Genomic DNA, 12732 nt, shown 5'->3' with positions numbered 1-12732 from the left:
GTTAGTTATTTTTAAGACATTTTATTGTATTTAATTATTTGGGGATTGTTTAGGGTGATCAGCTGACGGGTGACAGGGGCGACGCCTCCTGGGGCTCTTACCGTCTGTTGTTACCGTCTGTTACCGTCTGTTGTTACCGTCTGTTACACCGCTACAGGAGAACCAACACTGGCATGTTCTTCCTCAACGACTGAAGAAAAAGATTAAGACAAGTTGGGTGTTGTAGAGGACGACACTTGACACTAGAGGCTGTTAGCAGGGACACCTTTACCACACCTCTACCTTCAATAACAGCCTTTACTGTGTAGAATAATCAAAACAAGAAGGTAATACTTCACGACTGTGTTATGACCTTCATATCAACTTGAGGAAATTTCTCCATTGATGATAAAAACTTTCTTAGCTTGATAAAATGGTTATATTGCAGATTACAGCACCAAAGAGTCTGGTTAAAGAGGTGTGTTTGTCTGATGTATTTTGAGGCGATTGGTTCAAATCTGACATTCGTTTTTATCGGAAATCACTTGTTTTGAATTTACCCCCTCCCCCTTCATAATAGTTCCATCAATTGCGTGTTTTGAATTCCCGGTACTCTTTGCTTGCTAACTTATACCATATAACCAAACTAAACCCTCCCTAGCCAGGGGCTCCGCCCCCGGACCCCCGCTGACCTTAGCCGGGGGCTTCGCCCCTGTTCCCACAAACACAAAATAATAGCCCTATAGTCGCGCGGTCAGCCTCCTTGAGAATATGAATAGCCGTTACAGTGTTTCTTACCTTACTCCGAGTCAGAGTCTGAGTCAGGGACCAGAAGGCCTCTTGGGTTCCGCTGTTCTCTAAAACTTCCAATAATCGAAATCGCACCCAGCACATAATGGCTCCATGTTGCAACTGATTAAGAATGTCCCGCATCCTACCGCCCACGCTGAATATTGAACACTAATTGGTTGAATCAAATGTTGAGATTTTTTATTGGATTTGATTGGCTGCCGCCCCTCCCCCTAAGTTTGATTGGCGACGCCCCCCGACACCTGCACAGGAGGTAAGTGAACGTACGAACACAAACAATTTGAGCAACAGCGTAGGGGCAACGGGTACTCTGACTTTATACTTTTTAAAATTCAATAACTTCTTCAATTTGTGACATTACTGTAATATAAGAAAATGATCATAGAAAAAATAGTTCTATCGATTGAGTGTTGTGAATTTTCGGAATTCTGCGGTTGCTGTAAACGGCAATATTACCGATAAAATGACAAAAAATGCTCGAGGCAAACACTTGGTGTAATTTGGGTTAATGTGTAGAGTAATACAGGACTCCAAATGATTGTAACAAGAATACACTGCTTTTACACCATAATTTTTGTTGTTAATTGCTAGTGACGGTGTTCTCTTTTGGGGAAGTGTTTCTTTTTTATAATTTATACTATAATACCGTCGGTGAGCCATGAGAGGGGGCGTGTGTAGTGTGAGGGTCGTCTGAATCACATTACCATGCAATAATACATGACCCAACTCTGAAAAAATAGTGTTTCCCCAATATGGGAATACATTACATTAGGTTAAATAAGGATAAGTTAAATACTGGCATTATATAACCACTCAAGGGGGGCAAAGCCCCCTCCCACTAGGGGGGTTAGGTCAGGTTATGTTAGGTTAGGTTAAATAATGAAAACATTAGTTTTTTGTTTTTTTCCCAGAAAAAAATATCTTCAATAAAAAAGCAACAAAATTCATGCAGGAAAAAAAATGTTTTTGCTGGCAAAATCGCTCACAGCACTTAAGTAAACGTTGACCGTAATTTGACTTTGTGATCATTTTCCATTACATCTGATAAGTGATGCCGACAAGTTCCCTGTGTCCACCATATAAGTTTCTATTTTCATAGTAATTATGTTCCTAAAATAGTATAATAATAATAGTAGGTACAGTACTACAGTTCAACATGGCTGACAGACAACCTCACCTACCCAGCAGATAAATGTTTTCTTACCTCTTGAAGTGATCAACATTTCCAATTTGCGTAATATTGTTTTTGTGCTTCTTCCACCCCGAGCACTAATCTACGTTGACGTGCTGTGATGCCATCATCCACTGTATGCATGTTGAATGCTTTGTTTCATCCTTGGAAATACAGCATTTCATACTTTCAAAATTCTTCCTGTACAATTTTGGAATTATTCAGATCATATATTAAAGAATAATATGTATTTCAGGTTACTTAAAATGATGGGTTCTACTAGAAGTGAAGACTGTATGTGTGAGGTGACACTTGGAACACATCCTCGGGTGATGATGGTCTGTGTACCCATAACCATCCCCTCGGGCATCAGCCACGTTGAGTTGGCCCACCGTCTGGTCCTGCACCACAACCTACCTATCTACCTTCACACTGGTAAGACCACAATACAATACAATACTGTATTATTTTTGTTACTTGAATAAAATAATGATGTTGTATTTTGGAATTAAGCTCAAATCTCAATGTACTGTACTGGCATCTTACAGCTTAGTGAGTACTGTACACAACTTACAGTCTTGTGTACAGCTTAGTGAGTACTGTACACAACTTACTGTCTTGTGTACAGCTTAGTGAGTACTGTACACAACTTACTGTCTCGTGTACAGCTTAGTGAGTACTGTACACTACTTACTGTCTTGTGTACAGCTTAGTGAGTACTGTACACTACTTACTGTCTTGTGTGTGTACTGTCTTGTGTACAGCTTAGTGAGTACTGTACTGTCTGTGTACAGCTTAGTGAGTACTGTACACTACTTAGTGTACAGCTTAGTGAGTACTGTACACTACTTACTGTCTTGTGTACAGCTTAGTGAGTACTGTACACAACTTACTGTCTTGTGTACAGCTTAGTGAGTACTGTACACAACTTACTGTCTTGTGTACAGCTTAGTGAGTACTGTACACAACTTACTGTCTCGTGTACAGCTTAGTGAGTACTGTACACTACTTACTGTCTTGTGTACAGCTTAGTGAGTACTGTACACAACTGTCTTGTGTACAGCTACACAACTTACTCTCTTGTATACATTGTTACAGATGCTGGGTATTGTGTACATAACATCAAAGACTCTGGTAACAGCTTTTTGGATTAAGTGGTGTTTGATGAATGTTCCAGAGTTGAGTGAGAAGCTTCAGGTGTTTATCCAGGACAAGACCGAGGGATATTACCGCCAACAAGACCAACGTGCCATCCAAAGTCTACGAGATGGAAAAGTGAATATTGACGACGTTGCTTCTGCGTGGACGAACAAATATTCACAAATACAGGTAATGATATTGTTGGAATTTCTCATTTGTTCAAGTTTCTGCTTTATCCCTAGTTCCCTGTCATCAGTTGTACGGTAAAGACAACCAGCTGTACCCTCACACTGATTAGCCATACCCTCACACTGACTGACCAGCCATACCTTCACACTGACCAGCCATACCCTCACACTGATCAGCCATACCCTCACACTGATCAGCCATACCCTCACACTGATCAGCCATACCTTCACACTGATCAGCCATACCCTCACACTGACCAGCCATACCTTCACACTGATCAGCCATACCCTCACACTGACCAGCCATACCTTCACACTGATCAGCCATACCCTCACACTGACCAGCCATACCTTCACACTGATCAGCCATACCCTCACACTAAACAGGTGGTCAATCTGGTCACTCCACACTTCTTTAGATAGCTGTTTTGTCTCATTATCTTAGTTGTTTTAAGGTGTTTGTGAATTAGCCTGTTATATTTACCCAAACGGCCATTTTCACATTGTTTCTGGGTTTTGTTCCTCTATATCTCCACTAAATGGCCCATGCAAAGATTTTCAATTTCTATTTTCTGCCATTGGGAGATCTATGTATTTATAATGGTTGTACTATTTTCCCTTTGAAGTTGAGTAAAAGACAAGAGGATGAAGGATGTGAGAATGAGATGTTGGCCACAATGTATCACTCACTAGTCCACTCCCCTATGGTGGTCAACTTGCTCAGCTTGGAACATTCTTTTGCTGGGGCCATGAGTTCCCTCGTGTCTCAGAGGGAATACGCCATGAAGGAAATCAGTGAAAGGTATTATGTGCTCTATTCTTTGATTGTCTTCATGTATCTTGTGTTGATTGTAGAATTTTGAGAGAATGTATTTTTTAATTCAAATTTCTTTGTGTGTTTGACTGTCAATATTTAAAATAGTATAATAAGGGCAAGATTAAATAACGATGATATTATGATGTATAATGAATCAATTTGAGCACTTGTTTTATGAAGAGATGATCATACAAAGCCTATCTTACTGTATGAATGGGCTATGACCATGTAGAGCATAGAAATAACATGAAACAGAACAGTGCAGTAATGTATGTTTAGGTGACTTAGTAGACAAGTAACTAGTTTTAACATCAACAGGCAGACAAAGGAGATGAGCAACACAGTGAGTAGAGTTGGAGTGAATCTAACGGACGACGACGTGAATGACCTCGCTGCCCATCACCTTGAAGACTCTCAGTTAATGGAGGTTCAGTGGGATTCAACTATTTCAGTCCTGAGAGAAAATCAGAAACGGGAGTTTATGAATTTCGTCATGGAGTCGTTTGCCGGGCGAGAAGTGACCACACCAGTGACTCCCAAGTATGTTTTATGTCGTTCATGTAAATATACTGAAGGCTTGAACACTATTGGCAGCTTGTATCAGTCAAAGGAAACATAAAGCTTATACAAATTAATAAATTGAATATATTAGATCTTGTTGCCTAATGTAAATGAAGTTAGTTTTATCAATCATTAATGACTATATTTTCCTTTAATAAATTGCAGTACAGTATATATAATCTGTTTAAGCACTGTACCTAGCATACCACAACCCCCTTTTGCTTACTGGATGCTGTTTAAACAATAGCTCAACCTTCCCCTATTATAATAAGTATTACCTTTAAAAGAGTAATGAGTGTTGTGTGTAAGGCTCCCTTATATGATGATGGATATTGTTAAGGACTCATGACTTTGGAAACTCAATTATCTGTCGTGCTAAAGCTGCCTTGTCATATGTGGCTACAGTAATAAGGTGCCGTTATAACAGCTTCTCTTCCAGCCATTACCAGGTCTCATAGTTCAAAATTGGAAATAATTATCATGAAAAAGCCTATTAGCTTTTAAGATGGATGTGCCACTGAACTGTTAGCTAGGTCCTCCATGTGCCTCTTGACATTCACTGAACTCACCAGTAAGAAAACATCTCTCCACCTCCTCCTTTTCTCTCAATGATGGAAAGATTACCTATTTTGATGGTACTATACCTCACTGATGTATCCAAACACAACAAAAGAAACATCTTGATTGATTATTGAGTTGTAAATCATTCAGTTTATCTTTAGTCTTAAAATGGGGTGTCCAGAATTCCTCCTCAAATTTAACTGATATATGCTTTTTTTGTGTTACTGTTAATATAATTACAACAGTAAATCACTCTGTCAACCTATATTTCTAATTTGATTCCCTCAATAGAGATTTTATAATGATGGGTTCGGATTCTGTGGTGGTTGAGACAGCAGACCCAACACAAGAGGAGAGTTTTACCATCCACCTCGGGGCACAGATGAAGCAGATGCACAATTTACGTCTTCTCTCGGCACACGTACTTCAGCTTTGCAAATATCAATCACATGAAGCAAGGTTTGTTTATATATGATTCTGTACACCCAATACATACTATAGTGTTCCGACATTTATTGCTTTAGGGTATAAAAACCAATGACTTCTTACAGTATTTTATTCTTATATTGAGAATTGTAGAAGACTGCTCATTGTAATTCATCACAGGTCAGCATTACCAGTTCATATAACCCAAGGATCTAAATCACCTTTATTAACTACAGTACCATTGTATTTGTTGTAGATATGGTCTGACTTGTTGATATTATTGTATCACTTATATATGGTCTTGTACAGAAGTATATGATGACCGTGTAGATAGTAATGAGTGAGGGAATATTTCAGTGACATCCCACCACAGAGGATTCAGACATCAATGAGCCTGTACTCCCATAACCTGAACGGCCTGGTGCTGCTAGTGGACGACCGCATTAACACCTACTCTGGAATAAAACGTGGTAACTTTCTTTATGTTTATTATAATACAATAGGAGGTCTTTTGTCCCTTGTGATGAGAACCTTCAAGGGGTGTAGGATAAGGGATTTCTTCAGATGATGGATATTACACAGTTTCTCCCCTCAGTAATGACTAATGCAGTAATTTGTTGAATTACTGGACAACTGCTCATCTGGAATGTCTTAAGCATGGTCTGGGGGATTCTCTTGTGATTATATTCTAACAAAAGTAACGAGAATACTAACGCCCATATTATTAAACAAATGAGTCTTGAGGGACATTGCAGTACAGTACTTAACGGGGTGGTGTGGCGGTAAAATAAACTAATTCCAATAGTATTGTAAATTAATTTTATGGGAATTAGTTAATTTTACCGCCACACCACCCCATTAAGTACTGTACTGTGGTGTCCCTCAGGACTCATTTAGTTTATAACTCGGGTTGAAACACGACGACCCTCTTCAAGGGAAGATGTTGTTTAATACGGGCGTAAGTCTCTTTCACCTTATATAACTGGGAGGGACAGGTAACTAAAATGAAAGTATGAAGATATAACAGCAAGAGCAGAGCGTACAACTTCACTAAGCATTATTACCCGAAAAAAAATTTCATTTAAATAAGTTTAGGATATTCATAACTTGTTAAATGACTGTCCTCCCTTGAAACAGTGTTTTCGGTGTATGTATCCCGTACAGCTTTGTTTAAGCTGATTTTACTGTTCCGTACACTTTCTTTACTCTTAACCAGACTTTGGGCGTGTGTGTAGCAGATCAACAGAACTCCACTTCCCAGATTTAGAAGACCAGCTGGAGTCTGTCCGAGATACTGTTCCTCAGGTTGTACAGTGGCGCCGTGACCACCCACCTCCACAATATGACTGTGATGAAGATGCTCCAGTAGGTTTACTCTACAGTACAGTACACTATATTTATTTTGAAAAACAATTGAAACTTTGCATTATGACTGATGATATTAAGGAAATTGTCTAAATTATTATTCCAGCATCTCATAATATTTGAACACAAGACACATTCTTGGTGGCTTCACTTGTGTGTTTTTGTTGTCTGCAGTTCTATGTAGCCTTCTAAACAAGATACTAAAGAGTATATTAATACAGTACTGTAATTATAAAGTGACAAATTAAGGTTATTAAGACATAATAATACACCATTACTTTTTTATTTCAAAATAATACTATGCAGGAATATATGTTTCTGGAGGTCAGTTTGTGTGTTGAGCTCTGTATTAAACTTCAACTAATAATTTATTCCAGCCTCCACCCCCAGTCCCGCAATATCTTAAAGCAGGGGATTTCTACATAACTCGACACTCCAATCTTGCTGATGTTCACGTAGTCTTCCACATGATTGTTGACGACTCGCTACACTCGGGGGACATCAATTCCCGCCATCCTGTCATCCTGGGACTTAGAAATGTTCTAAAGGTAAATTTGTGAATAATTTAGTTGTCTACTACAGTTATTAATTTAAATAATAGAAGCTGATTATAATTTATATCCTCAACAATTTTGCTGTTAAGTTTCCACAGGCCGTGGAGGCTAACTAAAAGACGTGAGGTAACATAATAAAAAGGTATAAGAGATATTACTGTAAATGGTGTAACTTATATAGAGAGTCACGGTGATGATTATGTTGTTGTCACCCACAGGTGGCCTGCCTTGGAGACATCACCACACTCACCATTCCTCTTCTTCTTACAAACACCATGTCTGAGGTGAGTGGAAACATTACTTACCCTTTCATATAGTGTTTAATATTATAAGTTAAGATATAAATCAATTGTTTGACTGCAATATATAGTTAATGGAGATACAGTACTGGTGTCCCTTCTCTATACAGTACAGAGGGCCGTGCTCCTAGAAAAGTTCACCCCAACCATAGCTTAAGTTTCTCATTTTGATGATGATTCCTAACCTGCCTCTGTGGAGTTAGCAGTACCACAGGGATCAGTCTTGGGTCTAATATTCATCAGCATTTATGCCTGTAGTCTTGTCTCTATTGGAAGCACATACAGTAATGACAAGTAAAAATTTTAATTCCAATAAAAATCACAGAATACATAAGACAAACTGAGAAATGAATGATTGAAATTTGAAAAGCAAAAGTTAACTTATGAATCTTTTGAGACAGGAGTTTAATAAGCTGTAGGCTGAAGTGTTGTTCCGTATCTACACATAAATTGAAGTATGAACATATAGAAAAGAACAAAAATATAATTGAACTCTTTTGTACATTATCTTTAAACTAATTACTTTTTTACCTTTTTAATCAAGGAAATGACTATGTCTTGGTGCCAGAAACGTGCAGAGTTAGTGTACAAGTGTGTCAAGGGTTTCATGATGGAGATGGCATCATGGGGCGGAGCTGAAATGAAAAACATGCAGTTTCTCGTGCCAAAGGTAATTATGATTGTTATTGGAAAATGTTGTTTATGTTGTAGTTTTATAAGACTTTTCACCAACAGTTTAAATGAGTGGGAACACGACTTTTCACCAGATTATAATATTCCATAATGTCTTTGATATATATAAAAAAACATTCAATAATTATTACCCTTAGATGACTCATGATCCATTGTGGTACTGTATAAGAAACGGGTAATATTTGCTGTGGACTCTACGTAATTAAGCCATGTAACTATTGAAGTACATACCGGTAAGTCATCCAAGTGTCAGATACATACAGTACTGAAGAGCCTCGGCAACTTACAGCTCTTTATAAATTTGCAGGGCATCTCCGAGGATTTATTCCAACACCTGGCCGCCATGCTGCCCAACATCTTCAGAGTTTCCAATCCGCTAGTTGTTAAGTCCTCTTAGTATACGTACACAAACGGCTAAACAGTATGTACATTAAATTTATATATAAAGTATTAAATATTGTTTTCCACAATAAAAGATATCTGGCATAGACTGTTTTAATTTTTTATGGAGTAATTTTAATACTTTTGACCAAATCCCAGATGATGCCCCTCCCACAAATAAACATATAATGGAGGGGAACACTGTATATTATAGATGAATTATTTAGTAATGTTTTTATATCCATTTGGAGGATCACACTGTACTCTACACGGGTATTTCAAATTTGACGTAAGAAATAATTGTATATCGGTGATCAATAAAATAATTTTTCCCAACTGTTTGTTTTATGTAATGATGCCTGCAAGATATTAATTACATTATTTCAACACTAATTACTCACCAACTATGGGTTTCTGAGGTACAATTTTGGTGTTTATTTGTTATTCTGGAAGTATTTAATTAGTTAAGCCTTTTATAATCCAATTCCAAGAGAAAAGCATATTTTGGTCGAAAAATTACCAAGGCATTAGCCTTAATATTTTGGCCAAAAATTTGATTTCTTTTAAAATTGCAGTATAGGTACTCCTGAGTATGCTAATTTCAAATCTATGGTCCACAAATTGATTGAGGGGTTATTAGTGGCTGTAATGACGCTTGAAATATTTTAATTAAGTTTTAAAAATCTCAATTACATTAAGTCCTCGCTTAACTTCAGGGTTACTTTCCTAAAAACGAGACATTATACAAGACAACGTTAACCGGATCGATTTTCCCCATAAGGAATAGATAAAATACGGGAGTTACGCTCCCGAGCCCCCCTTTGCCCCATGAAAACATTACATATGCAGAAAACCATTGCCATTTCTTTAGAAAATAGTATATACAATATACAGTACTGTACATAGAACTACAGTACTGTACTAAGTTTGTATTGGTACTCATCGATGGGCGGAGGAGGTAGAGTGAGTGTGTGGTGGGTAGTGGAGTGAAGGAGGGTGGTGAGTCACTGAGACTCTGCGGCTGCCTCCTCCTGTTATGACTGGGGTTCCTCCACCGCTGTTTGCTCTTCCTCCATTGAAGTTTGCTCCTCTTCGGCTGCTTTGTGCTCCTCCTTGGCTGCCAGCTGTTGTGAAGAAGCTGCTTCTGCTGTTCTGTGATGAACAACTGAATCCAGTGTTGACTGCTTGATGCTACTCATCTTCTCCTTATAGATCTCTATGTAACAAAGACTGTCCTCAATGCTGCGTTGAACCTTTGAGCTACATTCTCTGTTTGGGTCGTCATCTGTAAGGATTTGCATTGCTTGCTAGAACATGTTGAACGATTCTGTCATCCTCTTGGAAGTTAGCGTTCGTTGAGGTTCTTCGTAGTCGTCGTCTTCAACAGGACTGTGTTCTGTTTGTTGTTGCAGATCTTCGTTGGTGAGCTCTTCTGTATGGGATGCCAGGACGTCCTCAATATCCTCTGATTCCAGCTCATCAAAGCCTGCCTGTCTAATCAAGCTGAGGATATCCCTACTCACAGCTGGGACTAAGTCCGTGAATCCCGTAAAACTGTTGACGCACTCGGGCCACAGTTTACGACACACACCATTCAGGCAACTTTCTGAGACCGCTTCCCATGCCTTGCCAATGTTGTCAATTGCATGAAGAATGTTGAAGCCACTCCAATATTCTCGGATCGTAGGTTTATTTTCTCCATCTGTAGACTTGAGCAACTGGGCCATGGTATGGAGTAAATAATACACCTTGAATGTGGCGATGATGCCTTGGTCCATAGGCTGCATCAGTGCTGTCGTGTTGGGAGGCAGGAATAAAACTTTTACACAGTCATGCAAGTCGTCGAGATAAGGAGGATGAGCTGGAGCACTGTCAAGGATCATAAGAATTTTGAAGTATTCCTTCAGTGCAGGGACGGCTTACATGTTTAACCACTGGCTAAATATGGTGCCGGTTAACCTTGCCCTGTAGATCACAGTAAGGTGATCCTTAGAGTAACCTTTCAGGGCCCATGGATTGGCAGCGTGAGAAATCAGCATAGGCTTCAGCTTGAAGTCACCAGCAGCGTTCGCACCAAGCGGTCTTTTGCCACTTTAAAACCTGGCGCTCTTTTCTCCTCCTTGGAGATATAGGTCCTCTCAGTCATCGTCTTCCAAAAGAGACCAGTCTCATCCACATTGAAGACTTGCTTCGATGTGTAGCCTCCTTGCTAGATAATCAGTTTGAATTCTGGCGGGAATGTCTCGGCAGCAACCGTATCTGAACTGGCAGCTTCACCAGTCATCTTAATATTATGGAAGTTATACCTATGTTTAAATCGTTGAAACCAGCCTCGGCTGGCCGTAAAGGTCTCTTCCTTCAATCCTTCACCCTCTTCTGCCTTTATGTCGTCAAACAAGGATCTGGCCTTATGCTGGATAACCATAAGGCTCACAGGGGCATTGCATTGAGTCTGGTCCTCCATCCACATAGCCAGCATCTTCCACTTTTTCTATCACAGTGCTTCTAGTACGAGTTGTCTTAGTTGCAATCAGAGAAGAACCACTTCCAGCACTAACCTTAATCTTGTCAGCGTTGGTCCGGATAGTACACACCGTTGTGGGGGTTAGACCTAGCACAGCGGCTATGTCCACAGCACGTTCCCCTTTTTCAAATCGGTTTAATACATCCATTGCCTTTTCACTACACTAGCATCAGTAGCACTTGATGGGCCCTTGGAAGCCATTTCGAGTGGTTATAGTACAGTTTTAGAGCAAAAGCACTTAAGCACACGAATGATGTGAAGTCGTAACAGAGATTGGCTTGACGTCGCTTGGGAACACTGTGATGTTCGGCGAGTGAGGGCAGCGATCCGAGCCGAGAGAGAGTAATGCGGCCAGACAAGAGCGGGTGATGCGCCGTAGAAAGTAGTCCCTGATGATGCAAAACGACGTAGTATCAGATCACCGGGATGTTAAAAAATCTTTGCTCTCTAAAGTTTAGCGACGTAGTACAGAAATAACGTTTAGCGGGACGACGTTAAGTGAGGACTTACTGTACTCGCCAACTATGGGTTTCCGAGGTGCGATTTAGGTGTTTCTGTGTTATTCTGGAAGCACCTAATTAGCTCAACCCTGTGTGACCACCGCCCGTGACCCCACTTGGACTTACCCAACCTTAGTTAATTCCCAAGTGACCCACTGCCATATAGCAGCTAATCCACCAAACAGACCGTGCTGATGTTGGCCTGTAAACTCACACAAGTTAAAATGTTTATATTGTTGACTCTATACAGTATACTTATTTCACTGTTACATTTTTGTAGTTTCTTACTCTTAGGTGATGAAACAGTAATGAATTGTGTGTGAATATTATTCTTTAAATAAATGTTGCTTTACTCAACCATAAACTGGCTGCATAGAATTTCTCAATCATTCTACTGGCCGCCCAAACACATGGTCCGGGCCCCATGGCTGCGGGTTGCCCATGCCTGAATCCCCCGCAAGTGTTTCCCGTAGAAGCGCCAGGCACTACCTCTGACTTGGCTCACCTTATCACAGTCTGTACACTCCAAGATGCTGGATCCCACCTTATGTTATCGCTACATCAATCATTGTCTTGTTTTCCTCATTATCCTGATTACAACATTTTCCTGTAAATAGAAAACCAAATCTAAACATAATAGGAACATGTTTTGAATTAATGTTTTAAGAATTCTACATTATGGTCAGATTTCTAGAACTTTTATAATTACGATGACGATAATTCGGAAAATGATGATGACAATGAGTGATGATAATTATGATGC

The 12732-nt window shown here is 39.5% G+C and overlaps 1 protein-coding gene across 2 annotated transcripts; it reads left to right on the top strand.

The window, feature by feature from the left end:
• Positions 1–47: 47 nt before the first annotated feature.
• LOC121873690 (protein C12orf4 homolog) lies at positions 48–9281 on the top strand. Of its 2 annotated transcripts, none has more exons than XM_042377389.1 (12): positions 48–326; positions 2217–2395; positions 3138–3289; positions 3915–4090; positions 4424–4645; positions 5519–5686; positions 6011–6123; positions 6870–7018; positions 7396–7566; positions 7791–7856; positions 8416–8541; positions 8872–9281. In XM_042377389.1, exons 2-12 carry the CDS (start codon positions 2227–2229, stop codon positions 8959–8961), a joined length of 1602 nt encoding a protein of 533 aa, XP_042233323.1. In that variant the 5' UTR covers positions 48–326; positions 2217–2226; the 3' UTR covers positions 8962–9281. The 2 variants fall into 2 exon arrangements, with proteins under 2 accessions (XP_042233323.1, XP_042233322.1); XM_042377388.1 differs by lacking the exon at positions 48–326 and adding an exon at positions 636–1042.
• Positions 9282–12732: the final 3451 nt, after the last annotated feature.

The sequence above is a fragment of the Homarus americanus genome, unplaced genomic scaffold (assembly GCF_018991925.1).
Source record: "Homarus americanus isolate GMGI-L3 unplaced genomic scaffold, GMGI_Hamer_2.0 scaffold43895, whole genome shotgun sequence".
Classification (NCBI taxonomy): Eukaryota; Metazoa; Arthropoda; class Malacostraca; order Decapoda; family Nephropidae; genus Homarus; species Homarus americanus.
The sequence above is the reverse complement of the archived record's forward strand: the minus strand, read 5'-3'. Positions and strand labels throughout refer to the sequence as shown.

Bases quoted from the DNA above. Each gene is read 5' to 3' on its own strand.
- LOC121873690 (XM_042377388.1), top strand. From the start codon at position 957: ATGTTGAGATTTTTTATTGGATTTGATTGGCTGCCGCCCCTCCCCCTA. The intron at 3,290-3,914 runs GTAATGATATTG...TTCCCTTTGAAG, and splicing joins ACAAATATTCACAAATACAG to TTGAGTAAAAGACAAGAGGA. The intron at 7,567-7,790 runs GTAAATTTGTGA...TGTCACCCACAG, and splicing joins GACTTAGAAATGTTCTAAAG to GTGGCCTGCCTTGGAGACAT.